Source organism: Prosopis cineraria, unplaced genomic scaffold (assembly GCF_029017545.1).
Source record: "Prosopis cineraria cultivar Desert tree isolate PC_DT_omini unplaced genomic scaffold, ASM2901754v1 PC11, whole genome shotgun sequence".
NCBI lineage: Eukaryota > Viridiplantae > Streptophyta > Magnoliopsida > Fabales > Fabaceae > Prosopis > Prosopis cineraria.
Window position 1 is genome coordinate 11,259,609 of NW_026555342.1, and position 23,348 is coordinate 11,282,956.

The window sequence follows — 23,348 nt, forward strand, 5'->3', positions numbered from 1 at the left end:
GTTCTCGAAGACAAACCATACTGACTCAGCACTGACCCAAACAAATATATGATTCATTTTTGGAAAGAGAGAACACGGACACTTTCCACGCACCAAACGGCCAAAGTGGCACAACCCCTAGGGTATTCGATAGAGCCAAAAGGAGGAATGACAACCATAGGGTAATTTTGTTCAAATAATTGACAAGTTTCTCCTCAAGAATTTTTAACTTTCACTCTCAAATATACGGATCAAAATCAAGTCTGGGGACCTTAAATTTCTCTCTCAAATGCTTGATCCCACTTGATCAACTATTATCATTACATCCATCCATAAGAAAAGGAAAAAAAGAAGGAAAAGAAGCAAAGGGGTTTTTGTCTTGCGTTGGTGCCCATGCTCTGAAGATAAGATGAAGAAGTTTCAAAGAACGATTAGGTCACGTTTTGATTTAAGCGGGGCCAACCAATGCACTATCATCGAGTTGATACATTCACTGTTGAGCCATCAAAATGGACTCCAGCTACCTGCAAAGTGCAGACCAATTATTTTATAACTAACTGCTCTCGAGACTCAGATATTTTCTTAATTTTGAAAGGACTACATATGGTCCATTGGTGGGGGAAGTTCCCAGCTCACAAGTCATTTACTAAACCTATATTATATGAATATGCTTTTGCCTTCTCAATCATGCATTGCTTCTATTGGATCGTTCTCAAGAAAAAAACAAGGCGCACTAGGAGCTGTCTGTATTATCAACTTGCAGAAAGTCCCCACAAGCTATATTGGAGAACAAATACAATGCTTCGTTATTGCTCCACCACACACATTGCCGTCTAACTCCATGTGACTCTTTGAGTGATCAAATTTAAAATTTCCGTTGATTAAATTGCCATGTGTGTGTGAAGGAGACGGGAGGGAGAGCCTAGTCTTCTCTCCGGCCGTCGCCCGTCGGGAGAGACTTTTTGCTTAGGCCAGTGAGTGAGTCCGTTAGTGGCTGTGTCAAACACAGAAGCTTGACTGTGAGTGTGAGATCTGTTCTAATAATTAAAGTGAATTGAAGTGACTTATAACAAGTACTTGAGAAATATGTGGACAATAACATTTTCGTTATTTCGGATTTGGATATGTATTTTTGTCCCCTTTTACTTATTCTACCGTGCATTAAAAGTCGAAAATAATGAGCACAGAAGATGGACTGAAAAAGATGGTGCTCATCACTGAAGATAGTTTCATTTACTACATACGCATTCATAAACTCACTTCTATCATATTAGAAATAGAACCCACAACCCTTTTTTTTAAAAAGAGATGTCATTGAATCAGGAATCAAGTGACTCTTGTCCCAAATGGTGCCTCTGGAATCGGTGTTGGTAGCGTAATGCCATGATGCGATTGTGGTCCATGGGCCAACGCTACTTCATTGGATAGAGTAAGATTACAAGACGCTCCTAATACGTCGGCACTTCAGCCCATTTCTTTTACCATTCATGGCGGCCATTGATGCAGATTTGTGATGGCACGATAAGGTGATTATGTTCTTTCCTTCATAATTCTGAACCCACAAACGTTTTGACAATAATAAAACTGGCACTGATAATTGCTTTTTACAAAAGGAATAAAAACCCTTTAATTATATTTGTTTATTATATCCCAAATCGAATAAATAAAAATAGTATAAAAAGTAATAATTTTATAAATGAAAATTTTCATTTGTATAATATATAAAAATATTTATTATTGATTAGTAAAATCAGGAGTACAATATATATTCAAAATTTTTGTTACAAAAAACTAGAAATTAAATGCTTCTATGTTCTAGATACCAAACAGGCATTGGTGTTCAAGAAAAAGCAGAAATGAAAGCCTTGCACTAGTGAGAGAAAAATTCACCCAGACACTTCATTGGTCATGATTCTTTACTTCCAGATCCAACCGTAAGCTTTCAGGGTTGAAAATACTTAGTGGATTACAAACAAATAATTTGTCAAGAGAATTACAGTTAGCTAGCTCCTAAAAAATCAATCTAATTATAGTTAGATTTTAAAAAAAAATTGTTAAAAATTGAGTTGTAAATATCAAACCAGATGGTTGTACAATAATTACCCCGATCTTCTATAAAATAAGAAAAAAGTCATGTTTTTTTAATAATAAGTTAATTATTATTATTATTTTGATATCTAATAAGTCAATTATTCATTAAACAAGATAAAACGAAACAACAACAACTTGGGCTAATTACAACAATTAGCAAACACAACAAAGAGCAAAAGCTAAGCTGAAGAAAACGAAGAACCTAACACCAGAGTAAACAACGAAAACGATAAAAGCCCAAACAAAAATAAACCCAAATTTAAAAGAAGAAAAAATCAAGGAGCCCCACCAGCTGAAAAGAAGAACGAGGACACAGCCGATATTCAAAGATGTGACCAGCCGCCACATGATGATTTAAAAAATGCTTGAATTTATTTATTTTAGTTAAAATTACTACTCTAAGAAGGAGACCCCATCGAGAACGTCAACTTTAATTAAATAGAGTTACAGAGTGTAGAAAAAAAATGCAAACACAAAAATTCTTAAGTTAAATTCACCAGTATTTATTGGGCTCCCAGCATGTCAGTATTGTTGTATGTCGTACACTTGGTATTTCATTTGCATTTTTTTGGTAAGAATTTCATTTCCATTTTATTTTCATTCATTAGCTGTGAGATAATTAAATGTGAAAATTACAGTTGCAAACCTTAGAGTAATTTTAACTTTTAAATACAAAAAGAGATCCTTAAATTTTGTTCAAAGAATTTAGAAGTCTCTCATCGAAAATTCTTAATTTCTCTCAAATTTACTAATCAAAATCAAGTACAAGGCCCAAAATTTCACAATTTTATTCCAATAAAAGAAAAATTTGGAGTTACAGAACTAGAATTTGCAATTTCAACTCATGAATTTACTGGATAATTAAAATCATGGGTTGTCAATCAAAAATATAAATAATATAACTTTTGTTTTTGAACATTTTTTAATTTTCAATTTAGTACTTTAATTTGAATCAACTTAATTCGTATAGTTTCTTAGTAACTCAAAGCAACTTAGTCTTTTTATAGTATTCTACTGAAAACAGCATAATTCTTATAATTTTTTTTCTCAATAAACTACAAGGATATTAAGTTATTTTAAGTCAAAGTTTAAAAACTCAATCAATAATTAAAAAAATTAGGAACGAAAAATTATGTCGCTCCATGATATGTAACAAATTGATTTTCCCTGTTTAAAATGAGGTCAGGTAGGTATTTTCCTTTATAAGTCTCCCCATTTATACTTAGCAGCATACATTTTCAACTATTACTGTTGCATCCATCTAAAAGGGGGGAAAAAAAAACGAACGGGTTTTGTCGGTTGTCTTACGTTGGTGATGTGATGCACCCTACCCTGAAAGTAAGTTGAACTTTTAAAGATCAATCAACAAACGCAGCCCGAGTACTATCTTCCAGCTATGATAACATTCGATGTACAGCCATCAAAATGGACTCCACCTTGCTGTAAAATCAAGTAATTTACAACTAACTGATCTGAGACTGAGATATTTTCTTAGTTTTGACAGGACTACGGCCCTGTGGTATGGGAAGTTCCCAGCTCACAGTCACAAGTCACTTGCTACACCAATCTATCATCTATGAATGTCCTTTTGCCTACTTTCTCAAGCATTTATTGATTATTACTTGATCATTCATTCTTGTGTTCTGTACAGATACTTGTATCCTCAAAGCTCAGTCATTGTACTCGTGTGCTAATTGATAAGTAACTGAATTATAACTTGATTAGTTACAATGGTTATGATTTAACCAACTACGTATACAGCTTCTCTCACAACAGAAACAGGGGTGCGGTGTGGATGAAACTGACAAGTGTGACTGTGACTACCGTGTGAGTTTCTTCTATGTGCTTTAAACTTTTTTTTTTTTTTTCCTTTTGCCGCTTTCTGTTTCTGAATGTATACTTCAAAGTTTTGTCCACATATTTTGATAAGGAAACAAGTCCTAATGATTTCCTATTATAAGAGAAACACTTTGTTAGTATATATATGTAGAATAGAATAAAATGTATTGAAACTAATCTCGTGAATGAAAAAAGATCTTTTTTTTTTTCATTTTAAACAATCACTATAGTGTCAATAATGTCAAGAAGACTATAGCATAAACGGTATCTCTCAATATTTTTGTGCGGTAAAATATATAAGAATTCTTAAGAAGAAGAAATAAAAGCAATACACTAGCTAGCGAGGAAAGAATTCACTGATAAAGACTTCAATGGTAAAACCTGATTCTTTACTTGCACGAGTACTAGGCCCCATCAATGAACCGTGCAGAAAAAATGCAGGCTCTGGCCTATGGAAATGGCCGCAGTTGAATTGAATCATTGCTAAGGTATGAAACAATTGTGGTCATGCATGGAAGATATTGCATCTTGGATTTTCTTGAATACATAAAATCCAATCTGGATGCACGTAATCACTTCATTATATGATCCAAATTCTTTTATATTTGAATCTATTATCTCTTACAGCCTTTTTTCCTTCCATTATTCCTTCCAAGCCTGCATAACAATTCAGTAAACTACTTTTGAATCCAAATTCTTTGTTTAACTTATACGGTAAAATATCTTTTCTTCGAATCTAAAGGATGGGATGATTGCGTCAGCAATATTAGCAGTACAAGAGATATACATTGTTATAACTTACATAGATTAAGAGGCCATCAGCATATTGTGATTTATCATGACCACTTGTCTTCTTCTTTCCACTAATAATTTTCAAAACTATAACTCCAAAATGAAAATATTTGATTTTTTAAAGTATTCTCCAAACATTGCATACTTTGAAGACAGCTAACCACTGAAAATTATTGATAATAAAACTTTATTCAATATATGATAAGAAAATCTGGACATCTAAGATTATTAGTTGAAAAGGTCAACTTAGGACTTATTATATTCCAACAATTCTACTTGTACTCCCCTCATTTGCATTGATAGCAACTATTTTAGTCAATCTAAAATCTAAAATTTTTAGATTCATTTCATCATTTAATAAAATATTGCTTGGTTTCATGGCCGAAAAAAAAAATTGCTTGGTTTCAAATCAAGGCTTTTGTTGGAGCATATTCATAAATAAGAATTTTCTCTTGCCCTTCAATGCAGAATCCAAGTAAAGCTACCAAATTTCTGTGCTGGAGTTTGGCAATTAACAAAACCTCGTTCTTGAATTCTTCTACCTAGAACTTTTCGAAAGTCTTTTGATTGCTATTTCTTGGCCAACTTGAAAGAACGACCTAAAATTATAATAGGTTGGATTAAAATGAAGGAAAATATATACATGGGGCGTGAGCACATAAATAAATGTGTGTGTAATGTATGTATATGTATAGAATTTACATCATTGGCATTTGTCAACTTGTAAACATGTCCAAATCCACCTCCTCCTAAGAAGTTTTCATGTGAAAACTTATCAGTTGCAGCTTCAATAGTAGCCAAACTAAACTGCAAAGGCTCTAAATGGCTGCTTTCATTCCCAACCAGACAAACAAAAAACAAAAGAAAGTTAAAGGATACTAAGATCAGCAATTAAAGCATCATCATGTAAGACTCTTTTGACAAGCCAAATTATATGGATAGATGTTTTTGTCTGAGAATGAAAAATAATTTCTTACAGTAGTTTTGTCTAAGAATCGCGGTGCGTCTCTTCTTTATGACACTCTTTAAGAGATAGTAGGAGAAACCAAAAAGTATCCCAGAACCAACAAGAGAAACCACAACTATCATAATGGTCTTCCCTGATCGACCTTTCCCTTTTATTGCAGAACATCGTATACTTCCAAGTCTCAATGTAATGGCATCATATAGAAAATAAGAAGGGGTATTAATTTCTCAACAACAACAAAGAAATGTTCGATTAAGTTGAACTTTACCTTTAGGATCTGAAGAATTTGTGAGAGGAGAGAGTATAGAGTCTGTACTACAGACGATGAAGGTGTCATCGCCACTGGCTGATCATACAGAGCTGTGAAAGAGACACAACTGATAGCGAACATGGCAATTGGGATATATAACTCTTCCTCCTTCTTGTCCCACCCGGCACCATGGAAGGTCTCAATCACACCTCTGAGACACCTTCTGCAATCTTGGGATGAGAGGTCCGGCGTGCACTGAAGTAGAGAATGCATAGTTTCGAACCCAGATATGCTCGCATCGCTTGTCGCATATTTCCTAGCGTCGTTGGCTGCTTTTGTTTGCCGTAAAGTTAAGTGTGTCCAACAATAACTGAAAGAAGCTCCCCCGGGACACTTTAGACACGTTCAAGAGGCCGATTCTAGGCCTTGTGTCGACGGTGGGGAAGAAGGAGCGGTTGGAATAGCGGAGCATGCATTAGTCATACCAGATATGGCCTCCTTCGAAAATTGGCACTCGGAAGCTAAGTTATTCGTTGGGCTGTGTTAACCACGCATTGGCGGCACACCTGGAGTGTGACGTCACCCCGGCACATGAAGAGGCAGTAGACAGTGTCGCCGCCACCAGCAACGATGGTGTTGTGGAACTCAGAGTTGGCGGAAGCCAAGGAAGAGAGGAGGGTGATCCGGTCCCTTCGGAAGGTATTATTTGGAGCGAAGGTTTTGTTGGTACTGCAGTTGTGGTAGAGATAAGTACCCTGAACTTCCGTTATAAGATAAAAGAGAGAGAGATTCTAACAGGGTCTCACAATGTGTGAGGAGGTGCTGCGGGTGCTAAACATGTACTCATGTTGACAAGTTGGTTACAAGAATGGACAAGTCACGAGAGAACTCGTGACGAGCAAGAAAAACAAATCCAATAGAAGTAATAATTAATAAAAGAATAAAGAATACAGGTTATGCACAACAACAATATGGATTGACTTGGGCGTATCTGTTTTTAGACTTGGGCTCCTTGAGTTTGCTTTTATTTCCAACGAAGAGGGAGCGAATAAAGAAGAAAAAGAAAATTTTGTGGTAAGCCATAGTCACGGACGTTACGATAAGGGGGAAGATGGTGTCGGTGACTGAGGAGCTCGAAGCAAGTCAATGAAACGTCGTATCGGATTCGGGAAGATTTTACGCTATAACGAAAAAAATAAAGCAAATGAGGCTCCTTTTATCCTCTTGTTTACACTGTGACACCCTCTCTCCGTGCGTGCGAGTGCACGTTGGTGACTGCTTTTTCTAAAGATGCATGTTGAAGAAAGACTCCACCCGTGGACTGGCTAGTCAAATCAGAATTCAGAATAATAAATGAAGCAGGGAAGTTAAGCCTTATTTAAATGTTCATAGTGGCCCTTTCACAAAATAGACGAGACGGAGGGGACTTAAAATGAGGAATCTGAACACACTTGAATGAAGAGAGACACGGATGGGGGGAAAATGGAGTTTATTGTTAAAAAGGGATCGCCGCCTAAAGTACTACCAGGTGTTGTAGGTGGAAGAGCGTTTGGTTTCAGCTGTGTTCGTCAATTAACGTTTGTTTCGCAAGTAATTTTTTTCACCTGAAGCCACGTAGTTTTTGCTCCCTCGTATCAGTTTATAAGATATTTTTGAATAAAATTACATATATAAATAAAATTTATTAATATATTTTATAATTTTATTTTTTCAAAGAAAAATATAAACTTCTAAAAATACCTTTCATTTAATTACTCTACTTGTCAAAGAATATTAAAGAAAGGTAATATAATGGAAAGGATAAATATTAAAAAAGTATTATTAGTAAAATTTTATTTTTATCAAAATGTCTAATATTTTGGGACATTGAATTTCTCTCAAAAGTTTAAATGTAAAAGCTGAAATAAATAAATATTATAATAATAACTAAATAAATAAATAATATATATTATATTAGATAAATAATTTTAAATGGTTAAAGTTTGACCTGAATAGTTTAAAACTATATTAAAAAGTAAAAACTGGAAAAATTGAACTATAATAAAAAATATTTTATGAAATAATTTTTTCACTCTTTTTTTAACTATGTGTATATGCCCTTCTATTAGAAGCAATCATGTTTGAGGTATGATCTTGCCTTAAATATGGGCGCCTTTTTTAATAAGAAGGGTTAAAGGTCAATTTACTCTTAAACTGGTCACAAAAGCTTATAAATGATCCTAAACTCAATTTATAGTCAATTTTATCCTTCAACTTTAAAAATCATTCTTTTTCTTTATTACAGGGGCTGCATTTGAATTTTTTAATATTTTTTTGTAAAATATTTAAGTGGGTCTCACAATTTTTTTTTAATATTTTTCTCCTTCTCCCTTACCTTTCACTAGCAACTGTGAAAGCTCCTTCACTAGCACCAACTTCAGCATTGTTTCCTTCCTTCGGATTTGTAACTTACACAGTCAAAGATTTGTGCAATTTGTGCAGCGTTCAACTTCCGGAAGAACACACACGATGTGGCGGAGGTGATGAAGGTGAACTACAATTCTTGCACCGTCTCTTCTTCTTCTTCACCAACTTCTCCTCTATCATCGCTGCAACTATTGCTCTTCATTTATCCTCCTCTATTTCAGCTCATGGTGTGAGAATTATTGTCGTAGAGAAGGAGTTGTCTGTGTGCGTGAAAGGCAAGGGACTCGCTCATCAAGCATGCATGCATGGCAAAAAGAGGTTCCACTCCTCCTCCTCCATTCCTTTGGAAGCTCATCAAGCATGCATGCAAGGTAGGGGATCCATTGGTGTTCCACTACTTAGGGCACAAATCAAGGATTGAGTATGACGGCATTTTCTTGGCATGTCTCTTTCTCTTAGAACCAAACTCCACACCTTCATCACCTTCATTGAGTGCTACGCTTGCACTCAGGTTGGCGTTCTTGTCTTCCGCTCCACCAACTGCGACAATTATAACTAGCTCCAATAGGATGACATGCAGTCGTGGAACAAGGTGTTGGCCATCAATCTGTTGTTCCTCATCTACTTTGGTCTTGTTCTCCCCTGTTTTTTATGATAAAAATAGAGATGGTGCTTCCTACCATCACCAAATTCAATGATTGCTCCCACATCCTCGACATGCTCTTGAGAAGCCACCTATATGCATGCATGAATGATCAGGAGGATAAGGGGCATGTGAGACAGAGAGTGAGGGGGAGAGAGGGGGGCAAAAGAAGACCTCGAGGGGAGAGAGGGAATGAAGGATAGAGCCATTACATTATGGAAACGTCCATTACATTACATACATGATCTTTTCTCCCTTTAAGAAAATAAGAGCCATTAATAAGGAGGTTCAAGCGTAGTGAGTGAGGCACACATAACATTATGGAAACCAATGAACGATGATGTTTCTCTCCCATCAATGATTCTCATTTCTCACAAACACTCACATAGCTTTTTGAATGTTGTTGTGGAGAATCAAATTGAAATGCACCCCACCACTTTTCCCACAAACATATGTTATTGTCCACGGCATGGCCAATAAGTGTGTGAGGAGAGAGGATGATGAGTGTGTGAGGAAAGGGGGAGACGAAAGACGGAGAGAGAAAGTTGGAAGGAGGGAGAGAGATGCTAGGGAGAGGGAATGAAGGAGAGAGAGGAGAGAGGAAGAGGTGTATTTTCTATATTACAAAAAAAGTGAGACCCACTAAATATTAAAAAAATTTAAATATGAGACCCACATAAGAGTAAAATTGGGAGAGTTAACACTAAGGGCACAATTGCAACAATTTTGTAAGTTGAGGGATAAAATTGATCCTAAGTTGAATTTAGAATCTTATTTGACCTTTCACATACAGTTGAGGAATAAAAATAACCCTTAATCCTAATAAAATTCAAACTTTAATTTACCACATTATAAGAGACTAGCTTCTTTTACCAAACCCAATCCTTGTTCTAAACTACTTATAGTGTTTATGATAAAATTTATATTTGAATTGTTTAGGTCAAATTTTAATGGTTAATTTATCTATTTATTTATTTAATGTTATAATTAAAATTTATAATATTTATTGAGTTATTATTATAATAATTATGATAACTTTGTAGTTTTCAAGAAAAAAAGTTACTTGTTAAACAATGCAGTACAAGTGATCGTCCTTAGATGAACATTGAAACCGAACAAGGTGGAAGGTGAGGTCGTGAATCATGAGTGGCGTGAAAATTATGAAAAGGTTGAAAATACTTGATGAATTAAAATAAAGCTGATAATTTAAATACCTAACATATAAAAATCCCATACAATCAATCTCAATCCTAACATCTTGCATTTTTGGGCTTGTTTGTATATATGAACTCAAATACTCCAATTGTTAAAAGCTTATCGATCTCGTTTTATTTTCCTTTCTTGTGAGTTAATTTCAATTTTTTATCTTGATATTTTAAACAACATATTACTATAATACATCTGGGGACTTCCACTTGTACCCATTGTCTCCTCCGGACTTCCACACCACGATCCAAGAGCTACCAAGTTCTCTCATCCATACAACCATTCCCAAATTATACTGCGATATTCAGATTTGGATCTTCAGACCAGATTCATTATTGTTCTAGAAAAGCAAAGCAGGCCACCGTGCAACTTGTGACAATGAAATTAAATTAGGAGGACGTGTGCGCTTGCGTGTCTTCTCTGGCCTTGCTTTCTTTGTGTGGTAGTCTTGTTTTATGCTAGTATATATAGAAACTTTTGGCGCCTGCACAATTTGTTTCGTTCTTGTCCAAGCTTGGCATGAAAGCTATTCATGCGCTCCAGCTTGCAGGACCACTCAGGGTATTATTTGATCACCTTTTATAACTTGTAAAGTTAACTAGTAGTTCTTGGTTGGTTAAGACTTGGCTACTGCTTATGCTGTACAGATACAATGAATAGACTCAGCAGTGTACTTAATTCCAAGTGAGTGTGCAAATATTCACTTTCCCTTCCATTTGCTCTGTCCAATTATTCTTGAAGGTAATAGAAAATGTAGTATTGAATAATGATGTCAAGATTACGGATTACCATATATATATATATATATACATACGTTGAATCTCTTCATTTTGGTATAATAACATAAAAATACTCTCTCTCTTTATAATCAAGGTACCAAATAGAGCCTTGGCGTCCAAGGACAAGATGAAATTGTAAAAGCTCCGTACTACCGAGGATAGAACACACTGATAGACACTTCATTCACCGATTCTTTACTTTCAGTATTAAGCTCCACTTGACCCTCCAAAAAGAATGCAGGTTCTTGCGGAATTGGCAATTGAATTGAATCGTTGCTGAGATATGAAACAACTGTAGCCATGGAAGGCCTTGCTTCTGGATTTTCTTGAACACATAACAACCCTATTTGGATGCACTTGATCACTTCATTAAACGATTCGGATTCATTTAGATTTGAATCCAATATCTCTAACATCTTTTCATCCTTCCATTGATTCCAAGCCTGCAACAATTTACTAATTTTAATCACCGCCCTTTATTATCTCTCTCAAGTTTAAGAGAATTACATACAAAAATATTAGTGAGATAAACACAGTATAAAAAATAACTTACATAATTTAGAAGGCCACGAGAGAATGGTGATTGCTCGTGATAACTTGTATTCTTCTTTCCTGTAATAATTTCTAAAACTATTACTCCAAAGCTAAAAACATCTGATTTTTCAGAATATTCTCCAAACATTACATATTCTGGAGACATATAGCCACTGCAAAAAGATAGAAATGTCAATCAAGAAATATTTTCCAATAGATAATGGCAGCAAACTTGGACATTTCAAATGAATGATTAAAAGGCAAACTTGTGTGTCAACTTAATTAGCCAAACTTACCAGATGTAAAGAGTTTGAAGGAAAAAAAATTAGAACTTACTATGTTCTGACAATTTTATTTGTACTTCCCTCATTTTCATTGATACCAACCATCCTTGCCATGCCAAAATCTGAAATTTTTGGATTTATTTCATCATCTAATAAAATATTGCTAGGTTTAAGATCACGATGTATAATTTTAACTCGAGAATAGTCATGAAGGTAAAGAATCCCTCGAGCAACTCCTGCTATGATTTTACAACGTTCCTCCCAATTTAATACTTTGCTTTTATGGGAACCTATACATAAACCGATTGTGAGTAACTAAAGTGAAAGACTAAATAAAGATAATTGAGAATTAAGTAATCAACTTTATCCCACATGAGATAGCAAAAATTAAATAATAAATAACATGCATGGCACATATGAACTATAAATTTCAATTTAGAGATAAAATGAGTTCAAAAGAGGCTAACCAAATAAAAAGTAATCAAGGCTTTTGTTGGGAACATATTCATAAATGAGAATTTTCTCTTGTTCTTCTATGCAAAACCCGAGCAAGGCCACCAAATTTCTATGTTGGAGTCTGGCTATTAATAAAACTTCATTCTTAAACTCTTCTGTTCCTTGGCCAGAACTTTTTGAAAGTCTTTTTACAGCTATTTCTTGACCATTTGAAAGAACACCCTGAAATCATACATAGTCGGTTAAATTTAATGGAAAACATCATAATGAATTATATATATAATAACACTTGCATTGACAGCATTTATCACCTTGTACACTTGTCCAAATCCACCCTGACCTAAACTACTTTCCTGCGAAAACTTATTTGTCGCTGCTTCAATGGTAGCCAAACTGAATTGCAGAGGCTCTAAAGTGTTGCTTTCGCTTCCAACTAGACATCAAATTAAAAAGAAGGATCGCCACTCTTCCCAACTAGCTACCCAAAGTGTATGAATAGAGAGATAGAATGAAAATTACTTACAGTATTTTCGCATGAGAAAAACCATACGTATCTTCTTTATTTGATTCTTCAAGAAATAGTAGGCGAAGCATACAAGCATCCCAGCACCGACAGGAGAAACCACAGCTATCACAATGGTCCTTGTTAATCGGCCTTTTCTTTTTCCTGTATAAAGTATAAACATCAGATACTTCCAGGTCTCAATGTCACTCATTATATCACTATGTCTATAAAGAAGTAATTGGCGCATTGACAAGGTTGAGCTATAAAAGCCAATAATAGAAGACTTATCAACCTCCAAGCAAGTCATTTTTGGAGTCATTTGTGAAAAGAATCTAACATGAATCATTTGAAGGGCTAGGACGTGTTTGCCACACGCGAGCTGGTGTTAGCGGAACACCAAAACACAAAAGCGACCATAGAGTCGTTTCTGCGTTTCGCATTCGCGAATGTGATTTTAGGCACTAACATGTTAGATTCTCTTCTTCCATGACTCCAAATCGACTTGCTTCTTTATTAAGTAATTTAAATATGAAAGTATTTAAAATAAAAATAAACAATTTAATAAATTTAGTTTAGTTAATCGTGATTCGATTTGAAGGACATCTTTAAAATTTCTAAAGACCTCAACGCATCCTGTTATGTGGTTGAACAAGAAAAAACTACAACCATTTTACAGCTCCATTAGTATGTTCTCTATATTTTGGGGGAAAAGTATTATAATCTTATATTGATAGTTCAAAAATAAAAGATTAATTATTAAAATACATTTAAACTTCTCAAATCAGTTTCGGGTTAAATCTGCAAGAAACTAAACTATTAATTGGTCATGAGCATGAGACGTTTAATCTAGTTTTGAAATTAATACTTATTGACATTATAATTTTTATTATTTTCTTCAATTTTAATAATTCTGTTTTATAGTAATTTTTGGAACACTTTTATAGTGATTTGGTAAATATTTAATATTATATTTATAAACTAAAATATTCACTGACGAGGTCCCTCCTCCTCCTCCCAAAAAACGAATTTTTTTCAAAATATTTATTTTAATCCTAAAAAGTACTACAACTAAAAAAATAGAAATTAAAAAATTTATCATAAAAAATAAATTCAAAATTTTATATTTTAACAAGTATTTTTATATTTACAACATTCACTTTTATGATTAAAGTTTTTAGAAGTATTTTGCACAATTAAGTTTAAAAGTCTCACTTTTATAATTATAATTTTTATGTTTACAACATTCACATTCTACTATTTGTGTACATATTGGCAAGGAATAATATATTCATTATTGCTCTGCTTTCCTGTTGCCATGCTGATCTCATGTTTTGAAATAACTATTTTGCTGTAATCAGCATAATATTTTTCATTAATAGGATTACTCTAATTTTCTCAGAAAAAGGAAAATCAGAAAGCATATATATATATATATATAATTAAGCTTACCTGAAGGATTTGTGGGAGGAGAAAGTGGAGCCGGAGGAGGAGGCGTCAGCGTTACTGGCCGAATAGGCTTAGAAGAATTAAAGAAGATATACAATTCATAGCGAACGAAGCAACTTGGATACAGAACTCTTCCTCCAATCTTCCCCTCGCAACACCATGGAAGGTCCCCAATCACATCACTTAGACATCTTCTGCAATCTCGCGCCGAAAGATCCGGCGTGCACTGAACCATACCATACAGAGTTTGAAACTCAACCGTCGCCGCATTCGTTGCAAACTTCTTTTTCATCAAGGCAGGCCTGGACGCCTCATCCGCCGTCCGGTTCATAATAGTCATCAACACGTTCATGAATCCTGCCTGGTTCGAGACATTGTTAGGGTTCAGCATCCGGAGCCTGGGCCTTGTGTCAACGGTGGAGAAGAAGTGGCGGTCGGAATATCGAACCAAGCAGTTGTCGCGCCAGTTTACGGCCTGCCTCGAAAATCGGCAATATAAAGATAACTGTAACGTTGAGTTACCGACGCACTGGCGGCACGCGTCGTGGTTGACGTCCCCCCGGCACATGAAGAGGCCGTATATGGTCTCGCCACCGCTGGAAACGTTGGCGTTGTAGAAGTCGAGGGTGGCGGTTTTGTCGGAGGTTAAGGAAGAAAAGAGGGTGTTGAGGTTAGATTGGAAGGTACTATTGGCAGTGAAGTTGTTGTCGATAGAGCAGAGAGGGTAAAGAGAATTGCGTCCTATTACTTGAGCAGAAGAGGAATTAAGGAACCCGATGAAGAAGAGTAAGAAAATTATAGTGCTGAAGGTCATGTTAATGGGTGAAGGAAGGGCGTGTTGGTGGTGTTGGTGTATGAAGACTTTAATTTTATGATTCAGTGAATTTTAACAACGACGACAAGTGGGGGAGGATCTGGCCGCCGGAGTCACAAGACATTTGCAATGGCAGTGAAGGGGTTAATTGAGTGATGATAATGATATTGATGATAGAGAAGGTCAATGCAAGACAATGAAATACCAGAAGCCAGTCAAGCTTTGCTTTTCTTTTTTCTTGTTTTATAATTTCCCATCTTTTCCAGAAGACTTTTCAACGGGGGCATGACAGAAAAATCTCCAAATAATAAATTAATAATAGTTAATTTTTTGACAAATAAGTTATAAATATTGTTTCAAATAAAAATATCATTCATTATATGTTTTAATTATAATAAAAAATTGAATTTTTTATTATTTGAATCAATATTTATAATTTATATTTCAAACTTTTTTATGAGAGATAAAATTGTCATCAATTTCCTATTTTAAGATTTAATTTTCATTTTTTCCTTTTTCAATCATGTGCCAGAAAATGAATGTTTCGAACGTTATGCTGGCTAAGATCTTCTAAATTTATATGAAACATATATCAAAATTTGGGAAAAATTTTATAAATAAGTCTCACGAATATATTAAAATACAATAAAGTCTCTACATATCATTTTTTTTCACTTTGGCAAAAAGTATTATTTTTTAGAAGTGCAAAAAGACTAAATTATCCCCTGTTCAAATTTTATATATAGATTTACAGGTTAGTTTTCAAAATTTACAATTCAAGTTTCTTTGGTTTACAATTGAATAAGTCAAACTCTTTAATTGGTTAATGAGCAATCTGATCCTTTTACATGTATAAAAGATGACAGTGAAAGACATTAAAACTTCACAGTATTTTAACAAATTATTCAGGAAATTTATTTATAAATAAATCATTTATCCAATTCAACGAGCGCGCACACACATGTATGTTCTTACACCTCATAGCAAGTAATGGAATAACCTCATAATGAGGTATATCGCGTTCAAGAGATGGGAGGGGACTTGATTTTTCTCTACTGGGGTTTTTTTATTGATGTGATGTAATCCTAACTCATTTAATTAAAGTTTTAACAATATAGGTTATTTTATACTTTTAAAACTTGAACTATTAAATTTAATTTAAAAATCTAGACAATTTTATCAAAGGGGAGAGATGAAATGAAAAACGTCAGTTTGCTCTCTAGTTTACCGGTGTCTATCCCATCTAAACTTTTTATTATAAAAAAAAAAGTCAGTTTGCTTAGATCAATTTAATTTTCTTCCAAGCATTAAATTTAGGCAAGACTCGTGGGGAGACTGGAACCCCACTGCGAAGAACTATGAATCGAGACAGTGAGAGATGCAAAATAATTGGTGCATTGGTTGTGGAAAATAAGGAACGCTGCCTAAAGTCTCGCCACATGAGACTGCGAGTGCGACTGCCACGATCGTGAAAAACTGAGAATAATTGGTTAATTAATTACGAAGACATGTTAGATATTTTCGAGGTGCCACGCTTACAGTATTACTCGTTCAGTTTCATAAAAAACTCTTCCAAGATGCAAAGGGAGATTGGGACCAGGACTTGATTGTTTTTTCTTTCATTTTGGTTGGGCGCACATGATAGAGAGAGAAAGAATGACGTGTGGGGTATGTGTGTTTTAAACTTGAACATTTGGGATAAAAGTCTTGATTCGTTTTGTCGACCTTGTTACTTTGAGCACGGGGAAAAGGCGATCGCGACCAATTATTAAGATTGTGGTCCTAGCATATATGGTGCGTGGGTCACGGATCAAATTATGAATACTTGACCTAGGCTCCACATAATGGGAAAAAGAATAGTCAAAATTATATCATGAAAAATGTATGTATGTATGTATAGAGTTTAGTTACGAGGTGTACTATTTATAATTAAGTTACCCATCATGTATAATTCATTTCTGAAACTAATACATAAGATCCACAGTGCTATTGAATAATGGTAATAGTGCAATATATAATATTGCATCTCTCTTGATTTTTATGCTCAATAAAATAATAGATACCAAACAGGCCTTGGTGTCAAGTAGATAGAGAAGAAATCTACAACAGCGTGTATTAGCGAAGCGACTAGCGAGGAAAGAAATCACTTATAGACATTTCATTAACAGAGCTATATTCTTTACTTCCAGAAGTAAGTCTCCTTCGACCATGCATAAAGAATGCAGGTTGCTGTGGATGTGGCAATTGAATTGAATCATTGGTAAGATATGAAACGATGGTAGCCATGGAAGGTCTTGCATCTGGATGTTTCTGAACACATAACAACCCAATTTGGATGCACCTTGTCACTTCATTATATGATCCCATTTCTTTTAGATTTGAATCCAACATCTCTAGCAACTTTTCATCCTTCCATTGATTCCACGTCTGCATTATTAATTAATCAGTAAAACTCATTATTTGAATCATTCCTCGAAAACATGACTGCATAAGAAATATTGATGACAACTTACATAGCTTAAGAGGCTATCCGCATATTGTGATTCATCATGATAACTTGAGTTCTTCTTTCCACTAATAGTTTCTAATATTATAACTCCAAAACTAAAAACATCTGATTTTTCAGAATATTGTCCAAACATTGCATATTCTGGAGACATATAACCACTGAAAAAGAATATCAATAATGAAATTTTATCCAATAGAAAATAAGTGCATTAATTTAGCCATTTAAAATGATGAAATGAAAAGCAAACAAATATATTGGTGTCAGCTAAGAAAAAAATACGTTTTCCCTTATTTAACAATATAAATAAAATGTAAATGTTGAAGGGGGAAAATAAAACTTACTATGTTCCAACAATTCTCTTTGTATTTCCCTCATTTTCATTGATAGCAACCATCCTAGCTAAGCCAAAATCTGAAATTTTTGGATTCATTTCATTATCTAGCAAAATATTACTAGTTTGAGATCACGGTGTATGATCTTAAGGCGCGAATATTCATGTAGATATAAAATTCCTCGAGCAACTCCTTTTATGATTTCATAAAGCTCTTCCCAATTTAATCTTCTATTTTTCCGGGAACCTATATGTACACAAATTTTTTGTGAGTGACTGAAGTGACTACATAAATAAAGATAACATTAATAAATTTCAATCAAGAGTTATAAAATAAGTTTAGAAGAGTCAAACCAAATAGAAAGTAATCAAGGCTCTTGTTGGGAACATATTCATAAATAAGAATTTTTTCTTGCTCTTCTATGCAAAATCCCAGTAAGGCCACCAGATTTCTGTGCTGGAGTCTGGCTATGAATAAAACTTCATTTTTAAATTCTTCTGCACCTTGGCCGGAACCTTTTGAAAGTCTCTTTACTGCTATTTCTTGGCCATTTGAAAGAATACCCTAAAATCATATGTGGTTGAATTAAAAAGGTAATGTATTTGCACATATACATACATATTGATCGCGTGTGTCACCTTGTAAACCTGTCCATATCCACCTTGGCCTAAACTATTTTCCCGTGAAAACTTGTTTGTTGCTGCTTCGACAGCAGCCAAACTGAATTGTAGAGGCTCTAAAGTGTTGCTTTCATCTCCAACTGCACCAAGAAAGAAAAACAAAACAAAGAAACAAAGAAATAATAATCAATGTATAATAAAAGCATGGCCACAACTCTTATCGGAAAGAAAAACTGCTTGCATAAAGAGACAACGAAAATTTACATACAGTATTTTTTTCTAAGAGCAGCCCTGCGTCTCTTTTTTGTCAGACTCGTCAGGAGATAGTACACCAAACAAAAAAATATCGCCGCACCAACAACAGAAACCACAATTATCACAATGGTCTTTGATTTTCCTGTATAAACATCAGATACTTCACGTCTCAAGCAGTTCGTGAGAAGACTTGTCATTTGTCAACTCAAGCAAGTCAATTTTTGACGTTAGGAGTGCAGAGAATTAATGTGCTTCCATTGATTCAAACTGTTTATATTAAACTTAATTTTTTTTACCAACGTTTAAAAAAGTAACTTTTGAAAAGTATTAAAAATACAAGCAAACAATTAATGAAGCCTAGTTTTTTTCATGATGTGGATCTACTGTTGTCGAACAACGACGAGTTAGGAAGAAATACAGTCAATTATAATTTTTAGGGGATAAAAAATTATTCTAAAATAAAAGTAGAACTGGATATATATTTATATATATATAACTTAAAAAAATTTAAATGAAATATTTTTATGATTCAAAATATTACTTTTATTGCTAAAATTTTTATATATCTAAATATTTGGTTGTTAATAGAGCATAATCATTAGGGAATATAATGTAATCTATACAGTTGACCCATCTAATAAAAATTGTTATGCATATATTGTTTTTTTTATAATTAATGCTTATATTAATGCTACATTAACTTGTATATCTAGCATTTACAACTAAAAAAAAATTAACTTTATCCCGTACCGCAAGAGCAGGGGATCACATACGCATCATGCATCGTGTGTGCATATTTATCATAAAGATGATAGATTTATTGTTATTAATTAAGTTTCTCGTTTATTGATAGATTTACCATAATATATATTTTTACAAAATCAAAATCAGCAAACATGTAAGTTCAGGAAGATTCCCCTGGTTTCATGATCCCCAAACTCGTAGCATGTTAATGGCTTGTAGTCCCGTTTTGTAATCTTTTTTATATTTATTTTTTAAATAAAAGAAAAGGAAGAGGCATATAAGTTTAACCATACCTTGACAATTGGACCCAAAAAAAAAAAAAAAACTATACCTTGAAGACGATCTGAAGAATTTTTGGCCGGAAAAAGTGTAGGTGGAGGTGGCGATACTGGCTTTCCACTAGAATTATAATATGAGAACAATTCATAGCGAACGTTGCAACTGGGATACAGAACTCTTCCTCCTATCCTCCTGTCACTGCACTGCATGAGGTCCCCGATCGCACCTCTCAGGCACGTCCTGCAATCTCGGGGCGAAAGGTCCGGCGTGCACTGAACCAGACAATACATAGTCTGAAACTGTAGACTCGCTTCTTGGGTCGCAAATTTCTTTTGCCCCGAAGCAGGTTTCACTGCCTCGTCCGCCGCCTGGTTCATGGTAGTCGACAATAAATTCATGAATCTTGTTTGATCGTTGGAGACGTTGGTGGGGTTGACCCCGCACGAAGTAGGTCTTATGTCGACGGTGGAGAAGAAGTAGCGGTAAGAATAGCGAACCATGCACTCGTCGTACCAGATCACGGCCTCCTTGGAGAATCGGCAAAGGGAAATTAATTTTTGGATTGCGTTACCGGCGCACTGGCGGCACAAGTCGAGGTTGACGTCACCCCGGCACATGAAGAGGCCGTATACGGTGTCGCGGCCACCGGCAACAGTGGTGTTGTAGAAGTCGGTGGTGGTGGAAGCTAGGGAAGAGAGGAGGATGGTGAGGTCGGATTGGAAGGAACTGTTGGCAGAGAAGGAGTTGGAGGAGCAGCTGCTATTAGAATAAGTAGGTTGTGCTTCTGAAGGAGTCGCAGAATAGAGGAAGCTGATGAAGAAGAGGAGCAAAAGAATTTTGAGGGAAGGCATGCTTGTTGATGACGAACAAGCTACATAGTTTGTGAAGCTGTTATTGGCTAGTCTCTGTTCTTTAATGGCAAGCTGGGGAGCATCTCATTCAAGGAATTAGGTTATAGCAATAGTGGAGGAATATATTGGTCAAGCTTTCTAAGTTGTCTGTGGTGAAGTGAATGTTAAAAGATTGTAATAGTCTTGGGCGTTAATTTGTACGGATTTGCTGAGGGCGAAAAATCATGTTCTATATTTTCCAGAGAAGTTGCCGTAATTAAACTAGATTTTAAATACAGTGCAAGAGTATTTTAAGCCCCTGTTTAGCTTGAGGCAAATGAAAGGGAGGGGGAGCTTTGAATAAGTTCAAGTTAAAATTTTTTGGAAAAGTAGGATTATAATTTTTTTAAAAAAAATTGTTATAAAATTTCAACAGAATGAATATGTAAGAGGATAAAGAGTAAGAAAAATTAAATAAAAACTTTCAACATTACTTAAATAGTGTATTTTATTTATCATATTTTGTTATACCCCTTATTACGTGTAATATGATTTATTTAAAAATACATAAGGTTGAAAATATGTTAAAATGATACCATAACATTCAGATAATATTTTATTTTATAATTTATTATATCCATCTGTTGGTGTTAAGCTATATATTTTATTTCATTTCATCACATTTTCCATGGTTTCTAATATATTTGGCATAATTGTATCCATTTTGATTGCTTAAATTAGGAAAATGTATACCTTATATTGGGTCTGCACACTTAGCTTTATTAATTTGTCACTTTTGAGGTAAATTTTTGTTGTTTTGATTTAAGATTTGATTTAAAGTAATTCTGGACTTTCAATGATGCTTTTGAAAGGCTTTTAAATGGAGGAATCAAAAGCAAAGATGCTTAGTTTCATTAGTTGGAAGAAGTGTGAAAAATAGCTAAAATTGTCACTAAAGTATGACTTTTGCTGCAATTAGAAAAATGTTGCATTTTTCTTAACTTAAAATGAGTGGGCTTTAGACTTTGATCCACCGTTGGGAGTTTTGTGAGCTAGCGTTTTGGAGTTGGAACAGCTTTGAGCAAGGGAACAAAGATTTGAGAACATTTAGAACTCCATTCTCTTTGTTTTGTTGTTTCTTCTTCCTTTCCTCTTTTGAAATCAGATATGGATTCAAATATTTTATATATTTATAACTTGTGGATGATTATGAGTAGCTCAACACTTAATTTTAGGATTATTTTGAACTCTTTGTATGAAGTAATACTAATTTTCTCATCTCTTTTTGTGATTAATGGCATATAAGTGTTTATTCTCTTAATGCTTTTAAATAATAAACTATTTTTTGGTTAATTTGTTCATTTGGCTGACACTTGAGAGGACTAGTTTGAGTGTAAAATTTGGATAAAATAGTGCAAGAAATTGAAATTTACAATATGAATGGATGGTTTTATTGGTAAGATAGAGATATATTTACTAATTTTGCATAGCCACATTAGGATTGGAGTTTAAAATTAAGTTTTATTGATTGTAATAAAAGTTTGAAGAATTAATTAAATTAAACACTTGTTCATGACTCAAGATAACTCGTTTAAGTATTTTTTTAAAACCCTAAGTTAACACTTATTTTTATTAAAAACATTTATCAGAGGAGATAATTTTATTATTTTGAGATGCAAGAGGGAGATAAATAATCACAAGTCTCATTTTAATCTTGAAGTCTAAGAATCATTTATTTTTCTTTATTTTTTAGTTCTAATATAATTTTTAAAATCATCTTTTTTTCAACTTATGTTTTACTCCACTTAATTAAAATTGCGAAGTATTTTGTTTAATCACATTTTTAAAACAAATCTCTATGTATTTTGTTACTTTATTACTTATACTTTATTATTTGCCACAACCTGTGCATTTGCAAAGTGCAACAGTTGGCGTGGTTTTGGACTTCAAATGCGGAGCACTATGCCTATTGAGAATTTGCCAAGCATACCAAAGGAAAAAAAAAAATCCTCGAAGTGAGTAATAGGTTAAACAATTGTGTGAGTTTCTAAGGTTTTTTACCACAATTTTATTAGAGTACCAAAGCTAAGCGAGAAATTAAGAGTATGCTAAAGAACGAACGAAGTTTGACTATGTCACTAAGGAGTTAATTAGTACAATGGGTGCTCCGGATCAAAGGAAAAAAACAAAATAGCCTAGGATGCCAAAGTTGTAAGAACAAAAGGAATCGTGTGCTGGGCAAACTTGGAGTGAAATAAGGTTAGTTTAGTTTGTGCTGAGCAAGTTGATTTAATTTGTTGGGGTGTTCAAGAGAGAGTTTCAGTTTCACCCTTATCATGCCTTTCATAGAGAAAGGCAACATCGTACTCCTTTGAATTTGATTAATCTTAGCAGCAACAAAAACAAAAAACCGTACGTAATGTTCAGAGTGGTGTTGGTGCATCTCATTGTAAGAGTGAGGCAACTATTGAATCTATTAAAACTACCTTGACCAGACCCGGATATTTTTGAAAGGAAAGGAGGGCCTTGACTTTGGCGCTCATCACGTCATGAGTATTTGGACTGTCCAAATTTTTGTATCTTTTTATTTTTATTATAAAACTTTAATAAATAAATTTGACTACCAATGTGAACAATGTTACTTTAATTTAGGTGATTTAATTTATTATTAAATTTTTTATAATTTTTATAAATTGACTGTCTAGATAAATTTTGAACAATTTGAATTTAATATTAAATTTTTTTAGAATTTTTATAAATTTTTAGTTTAGCAAATATAATATCAAAA

At 34.1% G+C, this 23,348-nt stretch overlaps 1 protein-coding gene and 1 long non-coding RNA gene across 3 annotated transcripts; both read right to left on the reverse strand.

The window, feature by feature from the left end:
- Positions 1 to 4,572: 4,572 nt before the first annotated feature.
- LOC129286989 (uncharacterized) lies at positions 4,573 to 7,058 on the reverse strand. 2 transcript variants are annotated; one of them, XR_008587559.1, is made up of 3 exons: positions 5,679 to 6,846; positions 5,404 to 5,527; positions 4,573 to 5,300 (listed from the first exon to the last, which is right to left on the reverse strand). It is a non-coding gene; the product is annotated as an uncharacterized LOC129286989 (long non-coding RNA). The 2 variants fall into 2 exon arrangements; XR_008587558.1 differs by lacking the exon at positions 4,573 to 5,300 and having other exon boundaries at positions 5,302 to 5,527; positions 5,679 to 7,058.
- Positions 7,059 to 11,001: 3,943 nt separating this feature from the next.
- On the reverse strand, positions 11,002 to 20,717 carry LOC129286093 (uncharacterized). Its single transcript, XM_054922121.1, is given in 15 exon segments — positions 11,002 to 11,395; positions 11,506 to 11,659; positions 11,823 to 12,060; positions 12,238 to 12,448; positions 12,538 to 12,659; positions 12,750 to 12,893; positions 14,181 to 15,061; positions 17,120 to 17,418; positions 17,505 to 17,658; positions 17,842 to 17,956; positions 17,959 to 18,078; positions 18,186 to 18,396; positions 18,471 to 18,592; positions 18,721 to 18,849; positions 19,783 to 20,717. Coding segments are annotated over 15 exon segments (3,993 nt in total). The 5' UTR covers positions 20,582 to 20,717; the 3' UTR covers positions 11,002 to 11,101.
- Positions 20,718 to 23,348: the final 2,631 nt, after the last annotated feature.